At 39.6% G+C, this 18,162-nt stretch overlaps 1 protein-coding gene across 7 annotated transcripts in view; it reads right to left on the bottom strand.

Moving 5' to 3' along the window:
• RABGAP1L (RAB GTPase activating protein 1 like) overlaps positions 1-18,162 on the bottom strand; it is a 758,910-nt gene that overhangs the window by 138,827 nt on the left and 601,921 nt on the right. For all 7 annotated transcript variants that reach the window (XM_058701185.1, XM_058701181.1, XM_058701183.1 and 4 more), the window contains one exon: positions 15,084-15,212. In XM_058701185.1, coding sequence (XP_058557168.1) covers positions 15,084-15,212 — 129 coding nt within the window. The remainder of the gene's footprint in view (positions 1-15,083; positions 15,213-18,162) is intronic.

Here is an 18,162-nt window from a genome sequence, read left to right as displayed (position 1 = left end):
CTCTGGTCATGATCTCAGGGTTGTGAGATCCAGCCCTGCGTCCAGGCTCCACACTGGGTATGGAGACTGCTTAGGGTTCTTTTTCTCTCCCTCTCCCTCTGCTCCTCCCTTGCTCTCGCTCTCTCTCTGCAAAAACAGAACAGGGGTGCCTGGGTGGCTCAGTCGGTTAAGCGTCCGACTTCGGCTCAGGTCATGATCTCACTGTCCGTGGGTTCGAGCCCCGCGTCGGGCTCTGTGCTGACTGCTCAGAGCCTGGAGCCTGTTTCAGATTCTGTGTCTCCCTCTCTCTCTGACCCTCCCCCGTTCATGCTCTGTCTCTCTGTCTCAAAAATAAATAAACATTAAAAAAAAATTAAAAAAAAAAACAGAACAAAACAAAAACCCTGGAATATTATTCAATGTAATGTTTTTTTTCTGTTTATTTCCAGAAGTCTTTTCAAAGAGGATTTAAAGCCCAATCTTCTTCATCTTAAATGGACAGGATTTGTTAACTAAATAAATATTTAATGAATGACTTCTTTGATCCAGCTACTCTGTGAGACACTGGATGAGACATAAGGCATCTAGAGAAGAGGAAGGTGGAGTCAAAGCCTTGAAGAACTCACAATAAGAGAAAATGATTCAAAGTAAATACAGTAATGAGATGCCTGGATGGCTCTGTTGGTTGGGGGCCTGACTACTGATTTTGGCTCAGGCCATGGTTTCAGGGTCACGGGATCAAACCCTGAGTTGGGCCCCCGTGCTGAGCGTGGAGCCTGCTTGGGATTCTCTCCATCTCCCCCCACCCCCCGCCGCCCCTCCCCTGCTCATGTGTATACACACATAAACACACACACACTCTCTCTCTCAAAATAAATACACTTTAGAAAAAGAAAATAAATATAGTAATAATGGCTAATATTTTTTGTATACTAACCATGCACAGCATTGTGCTAAATTTCTTACACAGTTGACCCTTGGACAATGTGGGGGGTGGTTAGGGGCACTGATCCCCCACATAGTAAAAAAGCCACGTGTAACTTTTGACTCTCCCCAAACTTAACTACTAGTAGTCTGCTGATGACGGGAAGCCTTACCAATAACATCAACAGTTGATTAACACATATTTTTATGTCATGTATTATATACTATATTTTTATAATATAGTAAGCTGGAGTAAAAGAGTTACTAAGAAAATCATAAGGAAGAGAAAATACATTTACAGTCCTGTATTTGTCAAAAAAAAAAAATCCACATTTAAGTAGATCCACACATTCCAAGTCTGTGTTGTTCAAGGGTCAAGTGTATATATTATCCCACTTAATCTTCACAGTAATCCTATTTCGTAGATAATATTATCCTTATTTTACAGAGCAGATAACTGAGGTACAGGGAGTATAAGTAACTTACCAGAGATCATAGAGGTAATACATAAAGAAGCCAAGATTTGAACTCCAACAACATGGCTTCAGAAAAACCACATTTTTCACCACATTTGTTGCTCTAGTGCAGGAATTACCAGAGTTAAATAACAGCCTAGGCTCCCAGAGGAGGTGATGTCTGATCTGGGTCTTAAAGGGTAAATAGGGGTTTGCTTAATCCCATAACTGCAACTGGAAATGATAAATAATTTAGCGGTCAGTCGCGCATATGCTTAGCTTTAATCATTCTTACAACATCCTTGTGCCGTAGGTATTAGCCTCATTTCATGATGAGAAAACTACTCAAGGAGATTAAGTAAATTTCTCAGGGTCACTCAGTCAGTAAGAAGTGGAGTCAGAATTCAACACTAGACTTGTCTGCCTCCAAAGCCTCTGCCTTTTCCAGGCACTCCACAGAGGGAAAGTACTCCAGGCGGAAGGGACAAGATGTGCCAAAGCCCGGAAGGGGCATGGCATATTGGTGTGAAAGAAGGGGCTGTCTGCCAAGCTGAGGCGGGGGTGGGGGGGGTGGGGTGGGGGGGAAGGGGGGTGCGTATCCTGCAGGTGACAGGGAGCCAGCAGGGTACTGGGAGGTGAGGAGTGACAAGAGGAGGTTGATTTTCCAGGCAGACAACTCCAGTGGTGGTGAATACAGGAAACTGGAGAAGCCAGGAACTCAAGCCGGAGAGACCAGTTATTCTCAGGTGGCTGTTACAGTCCAGACAGCCGAAGTCAGGGGCTTGAGACTATGGATTCTGAAGGGTCTAATAAGCTCCTGCTATGCCAGACAATTTTCTTCAGGATCTTCCCCCGGCAAGGCAATGCATGCCATCTGACCTCTTAAACAACGGCCATCTTAAAATTTGGTGAAATGTCTTAGAAGAAAAAATTTTATGTAAATGATTTCAGAAAATAAACTAAGTTCCTATGTTGTATGTTGTATTCACAATCTGCTGTTGCCTAAAATAATCCATTTTATTATAATAGAAGAGAGACCTTCTTCTATCGCTGGACATCCTGTTAAGACATAACTTACTTGCACAACTCACTGCCTCTCTTTTAGGAAAGGAACAGAAACAAGGAGGTTGTGGTTTATATAAGATATGATATAATACAAAGGCGGGACGATAAGGAAGTTAATGCAGTGAGACTATACCAGAACCTTATATAAGGTAAATTAGAACTTTTAACAAGCTAACACGCATGCCAGAGGAAACGCCTTGCCAACCATGTGGGCTGATGGAAGTGGAGGGTGAAACTGTGAAGAAAAAGAAAATCTTTTCGATAATCTGAGATTTCATGATAACATGGGAGAACTGTGGTGTGCTGACAAACATCAGAAACTGTCACATCTTATTACCAGATGCTGGAGATCAGTTAAGGGTTGCCAAATAAGATCCATGTTCAGAAGACAGCATTTTCAGAGAAAGTGGAGAGAAGCTGACACTTTGTTGATGATGAAAAAGACCTTATTATGGACTGAACTGTATGCTTCCCAAATGCACCTGTTGGAGCTCTAACCCCCAGGACTGGGGTCCTTACGAGAAGAGAATAGGACACAGACAATACAGAGGGATGACCATGTGAGAACACAGTGAGGGGGAAGCCACCTGTAAGACAAGGAGACAGGCCTCCGAAGAAACCAAACCTGCCAACACCTTGATCTTGGACTTCCAGCCTCCAGAACAGTGAGAAAGCAGATTTCTGCTGTTTAAGCCACACAGTCTGTGGTATTTTATTACGGCTGCCCTAGCAGATTACTACAGACATGAAACTGGGGGCAGACATGAGACCCAGAAAAAAAGTACTGCCTATTGAGGAATCAACCTAGCAAGAAACTTCAACATGGAGCGAGGGCTAGTGGGAAGCACTGTGATCTTGGGGGTAAGGGATACTGGAGGATAACGCTGTGCGTGGAAAAGAGAATGAAACGCTGCAGAGAACACACTGATAAATGCGCTGACCCTGTGCCAGCTTGGGTGCTGAAGCTTCTAACCTAAACCACTTAACACGAAGTTTTACCACCTCTTCATGTGATTTGTGCTCCAAGATTCCCTCACATAATGATAACAGCAGCAGCATCATAATAATAAATAATGGGTATCTGAAAGAGACCATGTCAACTGCATACTGCAGTCATCTGGGTAGGAAGTGGTGCAGGCAGGGAAGAGGTTAGACACTCCAGAGGAAAGAAATCACTCTCTACTGGGTACCAATAAAAAGTCCCCAGGCCAGGGGAATTGACAATGAGAAAGTATTTCCCATTCAATCACAACTATCAGCTATAACAAGGAATATAATTTTCCCCTCAGCAGTTTGTTTGCCTTTAAGTGGAGCTTCAGAAAGGTTGACAACTGTTGGAGACATGTGAATAACACTTAAACATTTTCACTATCTTTTTTTGGTTGCTATTTTCATTTACGTATTACTTCCGCTGCTTTAAAAGAATTTTTTGCTGGGGGGTAGGGAGAAGGAGAGAAAAAGGCATAACAGTAAAATAAGTAAGTTCTCGAGAGCATTAATGAGACTCAGTTATTTGCCAGTGAAATGCTAAATGGGTCCATGAGTTGGCGAAACAAGAATATAATAACCAAGTAAATAAAATGTAATTTTACCTGATTCTCCCCAGAGTAGAGGCACCTGCAGCTGAAACAGCTGTGGTTGGAAGGTTTGGAATACTAACCCCCCCCACGATCCAATGGCCCAGACTTCTTAATGCAACCTATCTTAAATACTCTCAACATTTACGTCTATTTTAATTGCTACCTAAAAGAATCAAAATTAAATTATTTCTAGTGAGGAGCAACAAACACACAGAGGAACACTATATACATTTTCTTGTCTAAAATAGATCTCCAAACACAAACTGTGGAGCACACTTTAAACATAATCTTAATATGAATTCAAATAGTAAAGAAAAAAAAATAATCAAAGAAAGGTGGATCTCAGTGTAAGTAGTTGTGGGAAAATTATTTGTTACCACTGTTTCCAAAGAGTGAAGACGGGTTCTAACTTTATTCTCCAACACAGATAAACACAAATTGTAACAGATAGACAGTGTTGGGCAAAACACTGAAGAAAGGTATATGAAATATGAAAACTCCCACTTAAGAGCATAACCATTAGCTGAGAGTGAATTAGTTGCTGGGGAGAAAAAGATACTTAAAGCTTGAAGGGAGAGAAACTGCTAGTCGAAATAGCAGTTTTGAGGGTTCATTTTTGTTGTTAATTCTATGTGGGAAGCTCTGCCTGAGGACATCATACCGTTTGGAATGCATAAAAGGGTGTAGTGCTTTAATCCTATGATTTATTGTTTCTCTTACTAAATAGAGAGACGCCCATATAAAAATCAATTTTTATATCCGTTTATCTTATTTTTCTTTGGTGTAGGACAACCTAATGATTTATATAGATTAGCTCAAGATACAATACCCAGGTTTACCCATCAAGTGAATTTAAAAATATCTATATGGCTTTCTCCTTAATAAACTGAAAGAAAATGACTGGCAGGTATAGGGGTAGTGGTAGAATAAAATGGCGGAAGTAAATAAGGGACAAATGCATTCTAGCTGATTAGGAACAGCCAGAAAAGCTGAGTTTTCTAAATGTGGAGGGTGCCTGACGCCTGGGCATCTGGAGCTGTGGCCTATTTTCTCCACCTGTCATCAAGTGTTTCAGAGTATGCCCACATTTACACGTTTCCTGCCCGTTCCCACAGTACACGATTGGGAGAAACAAGATCAACCTGCATTAACCCCTGTTTTGGGGGAAAAACAAAACAATGCCCCAAATATGAGGCACACTGAGGACTATGAATGTTAACAGAAGCCTCGAAGGAAAAAAGAGGTAAATGTTTTGATATAGAAACTACTTTGTTATCAATCTGTTATTTATCACCTTTCTGTATCCTACAACATAATACTTCCCCAGCAGAAGATTATGATCCTTTAAACCACATATTCCCAACTGTGGTTGTCAATGTAGAGGTCTTTATAGGAAAGGAACACCAGATGTGGTTCCATTAAAAATGAACCCTTTCCACAGTGCACATAAGGGCACACATTTTAGATCCATGAAGTTGACAGAAGCTTCTGTGTGGCCTCATTGCTAATTCAAAGAAAGCATTTGTTTGGGAGATTATATTCTTGTTTACACACAGCAATAACATCCAGAAATAAACAGCAAATACTATGAAGAAATTAGAAGTAAATTGCTTTCAATACAAATGTTAACACTTTTGTTCTAGTGTGAAAGTTTTTTTTTTTTTTTTTCAAACAGTTAAATTAAAATTCATGGTTACAAATATGGAGGTCTTAAACAGGGAAAAATGTTAAATTTCTAGATTAACAAATTTGCCATATTCCATTAAAAACATGATTTGTGAGAGGCAAGATCAAATTATACCAATGCACTGTGGGAGGGTAGATAATTGTCCATCTCAGTAGAGAGGTAACTGAGCTGGAGCAGAGCTTAGAATTTTCGGAGGCAAGTAGTTACCATGGTAACATCTTGTCATTGGTGGCTACCTCTCCCGCATAGGGCCGGAAGACAATTTTGGTGTTGTGGTGAAGATGGGAGGGCCCCCCTCACCTCCCCTGCTCCTGTTGCTCTGCACATTTCTCCCCAGTGCATCTCGAATGTCTATGATCACAGGAAGATGGGAGACAGAGTAGCACTGTTGCTAGGAAGGAGAGAAGCAAGTCAGAGGAGATGGCCATAGATGGCAAAATAGCAATTGGCGTGGTTCTGCTGCCACTAATCAACCTGAGCTAACAGCTGGAAAATTTAAGTACAAGTCAGTACTGTCTTCCAGTGTCGCCCAACTGTCTTTCAAATATAAGAGTTTTGGGAGGGAAGTTGCTTTCTTCTTGGGTAACCACCACCAAGTCATTTAACGTCCTCCTCTACCAATCTCCTTAGTCATGGATTTCAACAATTCTTTGCAGCTCTCCCTCACCCGCGTTTCTTGCAGTCCTCATTGGTCTTCACTTTCTTTTCTATTTGTTAGTCTCCATTTTCCATCATGTCAACCACTCTCTGGCTACTACCCTCATCTCTGAACCTGTGGTGCGCTAGAGTCATCAACTACCGGTTCCTGAGAAGCAACTGTTAGCACTTGACATTGTGTGAGCCAGTTCTTAAGTCACTGGTACCTTGAAATTGGCCATGGTGGGAATATTTACACCATGGAAATTGGCTACAAATCAGGGATTCCCCTTTTCCTCATCCCTCTCCTCCCCCCAAGATCTGGTCTCTTAGTGCACCATTGCCCTGGCCCCACTGTCCTTCTTTTGCCTCATTCTGGCAAACCTCAACTCTGGGTCAAAATAACTCATTTCTTCATGAATACATCTGGGCTGCCGAGTGTTTCCAGAGAAACTCACAAAACACTGCAGATTTTTGCCACTATGAATTCATGATCTCCAACCATAGTCCAATAATCTTGTGTTTTCCCACTTAGTTCTTCCAATCTCTGCAATGTCTGTTCTAAAAACTTCTCTATGTTCTCTAACACCTCTTACTCTGTGTATTCCCTTCATTCTAGAATCTGCTTAACTGAAATAACACAAACCTTCAAATGAAATACTCTCAATTTTCTCATCAAACTGCACATTCCCTTTATGTCCATCGATTCCTCCTCATTCCCTTGAATGGAAAAAAGGTCCATTCTTTTTTAATCTAAGCCCTTACCTCCTCATAATCCTGTCTCTGTTGATATTTTCCCCTTTCTTTACTGAATTTTCAACATTTCTCTTTCTGTGGGCCTTTCCTTCTTATTTAAAGATGGAGTGGTCTGGTCCCTACATATCAACCCTCAGGATTCTCTGAGCTATAGTCACATTGGCCTTCTCCCAGTTTCTTAACCATACCTTACTCCTTCCTACCTCACAGTGTTTGTACATATTGTTCCTTCAGTCGGGAATGCCTTAGAATCTCAGTTCAAGAAAGCTTTCCCTAAATTGTTGGTTGAGTCAGTCAGGCTCCTTTGTTCCTTCTCCTCATATAGCCTTATTACATCCCATCTTAGCATTTATCTCACTCTGTAATTACACATTTACTAAGGTGACTATGTAATATTTCCACACAATAGTGTAAACCCCATGATTTCAGGGAGCATATCTGCTTTTGTTCTACCTGATATTCCCTGGATCTAGCACAGTGCCTGGTATACAGCAGGTGCTCAATGAAGAAACTGATTCGTTGAGGCTTTTTAGCATTTAAACACTCATTTTCCCATCCCCCCCAAACCCATCTCAACCTCTTATCTTCTCATCTCTCTCGTACTTATGCCCTGGCCTGCTGGCCGTCTCTTCCATCTCCCATCTTCTTTCCACACTAAGCTTCTTAGAAGAATTGTGTTATCTTCCATTCTCCATTTCCTCCCCTTCCACTTATTTCTTGAATCATTGGAGTTTATACTTCATCACTCCACTGAAACTGCTCTCACTAAGGCTATTAAGGACCTCTTTATCATTATTGCACAATGTCTGCTTTCCACTCCTCAGTACCTTATATGACCTCTAAGCACTGCTGACATTTATTCAACTTCTTCCTTCTTGAAAACAAATACATCTTCCCTTAGCATTCACACTTCACTTCTCTACTGGGTTTACTCCTGCTGTCTCAGTCTCACCAGCTTCTACTTCTCAGCCCATTTTTTACACGTTAATGTATCTATCCTCAACACTCCTCTCTGCTCCTCTGTGAGAATTCACCCACTCCCGTGGTTTCAATGCCGATGACATGCAAATGCCTACTGTTAGCTCAGATCTCTAGCATCCACTTACTTGGTATCTCTATATATTTGGATATGAGTCTGTGGATACACATTGCAAACCTAACGTGTCCAACACTTCACTCACTGTGTTCCAGCCTTGTAACTTGTTGCTTTTTGTTTGTTCCCTTTGCAGTGTGATTACTACCAAGTTGCCTAAGAGTTCTGGGTGCCGTCGCAGCTCTCTTTCCCGGTTGTAATGCTCACATTTAATCACTAAGTTCTGTTGATTCCACCTCCTGAATATCTCTGGAATCTGTCCATCTCTCTCCAGCCCATAGCAGATACTCTGGTCACTTCTCACCAAATTGGTCTGTCACTAATATCTAATCTTACCCCTTTCAGTTCATCGCCACACAGCAGCCAGAAAGACCTTTCTAAAACAGCTGATCATTTCCACCTCCTATTTAACCCCTCACAACGCTTCCCATTGCCCCCAGGAAAAATCCAAATTGCGTACCATGGCTCACATGGCTTTGCACCAGCCATCTGGCTCCTGGATACCTTGTCTTCCATTTCCTATTCTCTGGTCATCAACTATGATGAGGGCTTGGACAGTGCCATATTTTCCTACCTCTGGGCCTCTGCATAGTCTTTGTTTGGAACATCCTTCCCCCTGCCTCAGATACTCTTTCACCCCTGCTAATCCTTAAAGTCTCATCTTAACTCCCGACACACGACAGGCACTCAAGTCACGATCTCACTGTGCACTCAGTAAATGAACTTTCTTAATTACCTTGTTTGAGTTCAATGTCACATTTTGAAGTTTTAATTTTGTTCAAATAATGAAATAGGCTAATTTCTATTTTAAAATTTTATTTTATGAAGATCCACCAACAGATTTTTGTTGTTGTTAAAGTAGACTCCATGCCTATTGTGGAGCCTATCACGGGGCTTGAACTCACAATCCTGAAATCAAGACCTTAGCTGAAATCAAGAGTTGAATGCTTAACGGAGTCACCCAGGCGCACCCCCGCAACAGAATAAGAAGGTCTGTAATAGCAGAATTTGTAACTACAAGGTAACATTTGAATAACAATATTCAACAAAACTCGAGGAAGTGTATATTCAATATGACTTTTCAAATCAAGTCTGATGGGTCAGCATATTTCCTGATTTTATTAAACTGTCTAAAACCATAGGAGCAGGGAGATATTTGAAAATTTTAAAACATGTTACTTAAATCAGAAAAAATAAACACAAAAACATTTTTGATATTTACTATTACACAGCTTTTCAAAGAATAAAGTTATTTATCTAATCCAGTGGGGTTTGTTAATACATCTTGTTGGTACACTCACAGAAATAAACCACATACAGGGCTAGTAAGTTATTTTTCACCTGCAACTCTCCCACCTATTTTTAAAACCAGTCCGTTCACTGAAATCACTGATCACCTAGTTCTTTAAAAGTTAGAGGAAAGTGATTCATTTTATTGGGTAATTAATTAAATGAGAACATGTCCATTCAAAGAAGATACAACCATACACGGATCCTAACTTTGAAAATAATTAAAATTAAAACAATTTTCATTATTTTTGGCCAACATTCTATCTTTAATCTCAAGGCTATACCTAAGAAATGGTGAGTGCAACTTTTTTGCCTCTTCCCTACCTGCCGTCACCTTTGTCTAACACGTAGCCTTGATCTCTCAATCCGCTGGTTCCTAAAATTTCCAGTTGCTAGCATATCCTGCTATAATGATGGCATGATGACTCACATTCTCACCACACCCCTACTTCCATTATTCACTGTTAACACCTCTTACAAGTTGCAGCATATCAGGATGGGGAAGGGGGAGGTGGTGAGAACAGTATGACAGGCCTCAGGGTGTTTTCAATATTGCAAGCTGTTGTGAGATCGAGTTAGTGGGTTATGACTACCTTTTCAGTTTGAAGACTTTTCTTGGGGGGAGGGGAGTTTAAATGACACAAAATACAAAACAGCAGTAGAAAGAGGAAACATCAGAGTGCGTGACAAATTACAAGGGTAAGTTTTTATTCGGATGTGTCTGGGTGGTCAGGGTTTTAATATAAAAGCTATTTTAAAATGTAGGTCTCAGTTTAAACACAATTTTAAAACTTTAGGTTGGAAACCTATGCTCTAGTTCCGGCAGGGTGCTTGGATATTGTACTACTTACGTCTTCCTTCTCTGAGTTTCACCTCACATCTGCCTCATAACCGTGTTATAAATTAAAAAGATGTCCTGTGATACAAAAATCAATGTATTTCTGCGTGTATTCTACATGTATGTCTATACATGAATAAGAAACTATCAGAAAGAGAAATTAGAAAACAATCCCATTTATAATTGCATCAAAAAATACCTAGGAATAAATTTAACCAAGGGAAGATCTGTACACTGAAAACTAAAAGACATTAATGAAAGAAACTGAAGACACAAATAAGTAGAAAGACACTCCATGCTCATAGATTAGAAGAATTAATATTGTTAAAATGTCCATATACTCCAAGCAATCTATAGATTCAATGTCATCTCTATCAAAATTCCAGTGGCATATTTCACAGAAACATAACAATTTTAAAATTTCTCTGGAACCAGGAAAGATCCAATACCCAAAGCAATCTTGAGAGGGAAGAACAAAGCTGGAGGCATCACTCTCTGACTTCAAACTATATTGCAAAGCCAAATTAATCGAATCAGTATGGTAGTAGCATTAAAAAACAGACATGTAGATCAGTGCAACAGAATAGAAAAGTCAGAAATAAATCCATGCATATATGGTCAATTAATTTACAACAAAGGAGCCAGGACTGTATATCCTGGGGGGAAAGGACAATTTCTTCAATAAAGGAGGATGGGAAAACTGGAAGGCCATGTACAAAAGAATGAAACTGGACCACTATCTTACACCATACACAAAAATTAACTCAAAATGGATGAAAGACTTGAACATAAGATATGAAACCATAAAACTCCTAGAAGAAAACATAGGCGGTAAGCTCCTTGACATTGGTCTTGGTGGTGATTGTTTTTGGATTTGACATAAAAAAACAAAGACAGGGGCGCCTGGGTGGCGCAGTCGGTTAAGTGTCCGACTTCAGCCAGGTCACGATCTCGCGGTCCGTGAGTTCAAGCCCCGCGTCAGGCTCTGGGCTGATGGCTCGGAGCCTGGAGCCTGTTTCCGATTCTGTGTCTCCCTCTCTCTCTGCCCCTCCCCCGGTCATGCTCTGTCTCTCTCTGTCCCAAAAATAAATAAAAAACGTTGGAAAAAAAAAATTAAAAAAAAAAAAAAATTAAAAAAAAAAAAAAACAAAGACAAAAAAAAAGGAAAAATAAACAAGTAGGACTACATCACACTAAAAAACTTCTGCACAGCAAAGGAAAATCATCAACAAAAGGAAAAGGCAATATATTGAATGAGAGAAAATACTTGCAAATCATATGTCTTATAAAGGGTTAATGTCTAAAATATATAAAGAACTCATATAACTCAATAGCAAAAAACCCCAAACAATCCAATTAAAAAATGGGCAGAGGATCTGAATTGACCTTTTTCCAAAGATGACATGCAAATGACCAACAGGTACATGAAAAGGTGTTCAACGCCACTAATCATCAGGGAAATGCAAATCAAAATCACAATGAGATATCACTTCACACCTGTTAGAGTGGCTCTTATCAAAAAGATAAGAAATAAGTGTTGGCAAGGATATGGAGAAAAGGGAACTCTTGTGCAACTGTTGGTGGCAATGTAAACTGGTGCAACCACAATGGAAGATGAAGGTTCTTCAAATAATTAAATTAAAATTAAAAATTAAAACTACTAGACAATCCAGCAATTTCACTCCTGGTTGTTTATCTGAATAAAACGAAAACACTAATTTAGAAACATAACATGCACCCCTATGTTCACTGCAGCATTATCTACAATAGCCAGTAATGGAAACCACCTAAATGGCCACTGATGGATGAAGGGCTAAAGAAAATGTGGTACACGTACACAATGGAATATTATTCAGCCACAATAAAGAATGAAATCTTGCCATTGGGCACAATATGGCACTTGAGGGCATTATGTTAAGTGAAATAAATCAGGCAGAAAAAGATAAATATGGTATGATCTCACTTATTTGTGGAATCTAAAACAAAACAAAATGAAACAAAAATAAAACAAAAATACCAAGCTCATGGATATAAGAGAACAGATTGATGCCTGAGGCAGGGAGTGTAGGAGGGGGCAAAGTAGGTAAAGGGGGTCAAAACGTACAAATTTCATTATAAAATGATGACATTATTCATTATAAAATAAATGAGCCATGAGGATGTACCATACAGCATAGTGACCATAGTTGGTACCATACTGCATGTTTAAAAGTACCTAAGGGAGTGGATCTTGAAAGTCCTCACCCCAAGAAACAAATTTTGCAAGTGAAACAAACACAATGTTATGTGAATTATACCATGATAAAAACTAGTGTCCTGTGAGTACTATTTTAAATACCCAAGAAAAAGTTACTTTCCTTAGATAACGCAAAAACAAAAAACAAACCCCCAAACAAAACGTAAAAACAAAAAACAGAATCAAGTAACGCTATTCTTACTTGAAATAACAATTCATGTCTACCTGTTCATCTTCACGCAAGTCACTCTGATTGGACATATTCATTCCAGAAATGGTCCACTCTGATCATATTTTGAACTTACTTTCTAACATTTTAAGTTTCTGTGTCTTTCGGATCCCATGTTTCCAGCCTGACAATTGTTAGTTGCCTACAACCCCTAAGTAGCTTCATAAATTATATTGGAAAAAAAAAATCCTTCCCTATGTATCTCATAATTTTGAATTGTTTTCCTGGGTTTTTCATTACCAATGATTATCCAATGCTACCAAATTTCCTTTGAAGACATTTAGCTTTCTACCTTACTAGTTCTCCTAACTCTCTAATTTTTCACTCTTAGAAATGAATGTTTTATTTTAACAGATTCCTACAGCACTGTTCCAGTTACAGTACTTTTCTCTGACAGCTCTGGAACAATCAGGGGCTGAAGTCTGTCTTTCAAACCAACGTCCCACAAAATTCAATCAAAGTCACAATGGCCACTGCAATGTGCCTTCAAAGTCCACAGACAAATGTGGCTCATGCTTAGTCATTTGGCCCAGCCAAATAAAACAAACAGTCCTGAAGGCTTTAAAAGTCTGCATTCCAGGATGAAGATTCAGAGACCTATTTTTCTTGATATCTTTGGAAAATGATTTTTTTTTTTTGAATATAGAATTCACTTGAAAGACAATATAGTTTTTCTTCCCAGTTATTCCCAGTTATTTACTTTCAACATTGAATTGGACTTTTTAACATTTAGATACTTTAAAATAAGTTAAAATAAAAAAAAAACAGTGTCACACCAAAAAAAGTGTTCAAGTAGGTATGGTGCTTAGATGAAGTCTATGTCAAAGTACATTGGAAGTAGTAAGTTTAATAACTCCACAGCAATTCTATCTACTTATCGCCTAATCCAAAATCTGTGGAGTCATCTTGACTCCCTATTTCCTCTCATAACCATGTGTAATGTGTCATGAAATCCTCTTGGTTCTCTTTCAAAATATACTCAGGTTCCAGTCACCTCCATCTCCACTCCATCTCCATCCCCAATGGAGGTTCTCAGTGGGCAAACACTATCATTACTTCTCAACAAGATTACTGCAGAAACCCCTGTCGGATCTCCCTACGTTCACCCTTACCTTGTGGTAGTCTGTTCTCAACACACTAAGTAAGCATTGTGACCCTCTGAAACCTCAGACAGATCATATCACTTTTCCACTCAAAACTCTGGAAGGGCTAGCCGCTTCACCCAAAGTAAAGCCTAACTCCTACATTCGCTTGCTCCTTGTAAACTCTCGAACTTCCTCTCCTATAGCTCTCATTTTCATTCACTTCGCTCCAGCTACACTGGCCTTCTTGCTGTTCTTCCAACCCACCAGGCATGAGCCAGCGGCAGGACCTTTGAACTTGCTGGAATGCTCTTCCCCTAGACATCTCCATGGCTAACCCTTCTTTCACTCTCTTAAAGAGGTCTACCCACTCTGACTACCTAATAACAACTGTAACTTTCCTTCTCCTCCTCAATCTGGTCTTGTTTATTTCACCGTATGTTTCCTTTTTTCATAGCTATTTATCACCTTCTAACACATTAAATACATTCTTTACTTATTATGTTAGCCATTTATTGTCTGTTTCCTTCTGTGAGAACATAAGGTCCGTAAGACATAGGATCTCTGTCTCTTTGTTCAAAAGGGAAATTTCTATTTATGTATTTAGGTTAGGTTAAGAAGATTCCCGAGTATTTTCCAGAGGTACAAGAATTAACACTTGTAAATTGGTTCCAATTTTTTAAAAAAAATGTGTTCTCTAATCTGATCCCACAATTTTCTGGATAGAAATTTCCATATCAAATTATTTTATAAATCTCACTTAGTTTTATTAGGCATATGATAAGGAGCAATGTATCGACAGCCATTTTGCAGATGTGGGATGGAAGTGGACAGATCAACATCCAAAGCTTTCCAAGTCCCTTAGAGAAAAGAAAGCACTGTCTAAGCAGGCTTTTCTTGCTTTGTTGTAAATAATCCTAAAACAGATGGCCAAAAGCTAAATGCTAAGTCTGCTGCCATGGAAACCACTATCACAGTGGCCCATTCTAGAGCCCTACCTATAAGATAAACGTTTGTCTTCCTATTGTTACAATCTGAACCTACTAACTTTCACTCCAAGTCCTACTAGAAGTTATTTTATACATATCAGCCTCACAAAAAAGTCTGAGACTAGTTCATACATACTATCACCCTAACATAGCCAAAGTCCAGCAATGTACAGAGAAAGCGTTTTAAATAATTCTTTCTTCATTCAAGTTGTATCTTTATTATATATAAATTCATGTATCTTACCTTAATATTGCAAGCCTGCTCCATCAATCTTCTGGCATTTTCCTCAGCCCTGTATCTTTTTGGAAGCTGAACTCTGAAAAACTTTAAAGCACCTTCAAAATCAGCCTGCAGAAGATCTTCCTTTGAGGTCTGCAAAATAATTCCGAGAATTATCATTACATTTTAGCCTGCACTCAGGACAAATACATTGAAAAATGAATTTCTGTTTTCCTGAATGCACATTTGTAGCTAAGATCTAACTTAGTTCCATAAGTTTTTAGGAACATATTTCTAGCCCCTTTACTATTTGCTGAAATAAGTCACCATGAATCCTAGACACAATATAAGAATTAACAGGCTAGCATATTTAATTTATATAACCTAGAGATTAGAATGATGGATCCCAGCAAAGCTAACCAAGTTATAGCTCTGAGAAGCAAAAGTGCAAGAAAAGCAAAAAATGTGTAACTCTGATCTATGACTTTAGTTTGCTGGATATTTTAAGGGTATTATTAGAAACCTGGCTTGGGGTGCCCGGGTGGCGGGTTACTCAGTCAGTTAAGTGACTGACTCAGGCGTGATCTCATGGTTTGTGAGCTCAAGCCCAGTGTCAGGCTCTGTGCTGACAGTGCAGAGCTTGCTTGGGATTCTGTCTCCCTCTCTCTCAAAATAAATAAATAAACTTAAATTTTTTTTTCAAAAAAAGACAAAAAAAAAAAAAAAGAAACCTGGCTGAAGATATAGAGAAGGTAAAGTATATTAGAATTACATAAGGAACACCTAATGGGAGGACTTTTCAACTAATGACAACAACAGTTCAAGAAAATAAGAAATTGATCCCCCACCTTAAAAAATGCCATGAAAAAATAAATAAAACAAATCACTTAATGACTGAACTTTGTATGAAAACTGCTGTTTGCAAAATTTACTTCTTTAAGAAATAACCACTTAGAAATGAATATATGCATGCATGGAAAAAAGACTAAAAGGAAATAAAAGGTTTCTCTGGATAGTGGGATCATGGTCCCCCCCCCCCCCCTTATATATTGCTGTATTTGCTGCAGTAAAGATTTTGTAATAAGAAAGACAATAAAGGGTGCCAGGCTGGCTCAGTCAGTAGAGCCTGTGACCCTTGATCTTGGGGTTGTGGGTTTAAGTTTCATGTTGGGTGTGGAGCCTACTTTAAAAAAAAATGAGGGGCACCTGGATGGCTCAGTCAGTGTAAGCATCTGACTTTGGCTTAAAAAATTTTTTTTTTTTAACGTTTATTTATTTTTGAGACAGAGAGAGACAGAGCATGAATGGGGGAGGGTCAGAGAGAGGGAGACACAGAATTGAAACAGGCTCCAGGCTCTGAGCTGTCAGCACAGGGGCCTGATGCGGGGCTTGAACTCACGGACCGCGAGATCATGACCTGAGCCGAAGTCGGCGCTCAACCGACTGAGCCACCCAGGCGCCCCCTGACTTTGGCTTAGATCATGATCCTGTGGTTTGTGGGTTCAAGCCCCACATTGGACTCTGTGCTGACAGCTCAGAGCCTGGAGCCTGCTTCAGATCCTGTGTCTCCCTCTCTTTCTGCCCCTCTTCTGCTCATGCTCTGTGTCTCTCAGAAATAAATAAACATTAAAAATGCTGTTTTAAAAATGAAAAAAAGCAATAAGTATTTTATTAAAAAACTGTCAGCAATCTTTGGCAAACACCATGATACAAATTATGGATTAAAGCAGACTAGGTACACAGAAGTAAGTCAAAGAGAAATAAGGTGTTTCAAGAGCCAGAAATTAATTGTCAAAAACGTCAGTAATAAAATGAAAAACAACAAAACAAAAAAACGCAACCGAGATGTTTAGAAATCATAGAACTAGGCGCTAATTCAAAATATCACTTTATCTCGATTCAAATGTAGACCTGATCAACCTTAACAGCTGTACCGAAAGAGTATAAGGAAGTTGGAGAAATTCCTGCTGACGACAGGGCCCAAGTTGTCTTCACCACCCTGGTCCAAGCCATTGTCATCTCTTCAGTGAGCCATTGCAGTAACTCCCTGAGTGGTCTCCCCATTTCCACTTTGGCTCCCCATAGCCCACTTTCCCTATCATAGCCAGACGATACCCTTTAACATCATGTGGTTCTTCTGTATAAAGCCCTCCAGCGGTTCTACTGTGCTCAGAATAAAATCCAGTATCATTACCACTGCCTGCAAGACCTTTCATAATCTGGAGCCCCTGCTTCCCCTCCAACCTCATCTGGAACCACGTCCCCCTCCTGTTCTCAAGCTCCAGGCACACTGGCCTTGTTTCGTTTTTTTGTACACATCAAGTTCATTGCTGAACGCAACCACCCTTACTGTTCCCTCTGCCTGGAATCATCTTTCCCCAGATCTTCATAAGGAGAGCAACTTTCTGTGATTTAGATTTTAGCTCAAGTGGAAGATCAGAGTGAGGCATCTTCTAAGCACTTAAATTCTCCCCCCCACACCCCCAGCCCATCAAGTAATTTTCCACCAACTAATTTTTCTGTTTTATATCTCTTTCCGCCTAAGGAAAGGGGCCTTGTCTGTCTTGTTCTTTGCTGTGTCCACAGTGATAAAACTATTAACTGGAATATAGAAGGTTCTCAATTAAAATTTACTGAATGAATTTCTGCTTTCATCTCCCCTCCCTTTTAAACAGAATCATATGAAGTAAAGGAAAATATTAATTCATCCACCAGGCATTTTCACAAGGGTACTAGGTTGCTTCAGCTTTACATCCAAACTAGTAGTCAGAAAGTAGAGCTAGGCTAACAGTGGCAGTGGAAAAAACAAGCCTCAGTACCTCTCAGATTTATTTCCTCCCTCACGGACACTCAGACACGATGGCAGTAAGTGGTAGAGAGAATGTTTATCATGATAGAGTGTTATCAACTCACCTTAACTTATTTGGAAAAGACAGTTATCGGGAACTTCAGCCTAAAAGAGGCCTTCTCTGGCTAAGATATCAATTGCTCAATTATTGGGAAAAGCATCCAGCTACCAGATAAACTGGACACACTATATCCTTAGTCTTCCTTTTTCATCTGTAATACTGGGTCTGATGATCAGCTCTCTGGTGATCATCAG

This window comes from Neofelis nebulosa, chromosome 15 (genome assembly GCF_028018385.1).
Source record: "Neofelis nebulosa isolate mNeoNeb1 chromosome 15, mNeoNeb1.pri, whole genome shotgun sequence".
Classification (NCBI taxonomy): Eukaryota; Metazoa; Chordata; class Mammalia; order Carnivora; family Felidae; genus Neofelis; species Neofelis nebulosa.
This window is presented reverse-complemented; position numbering and strand designations above follow the sequence as displayed.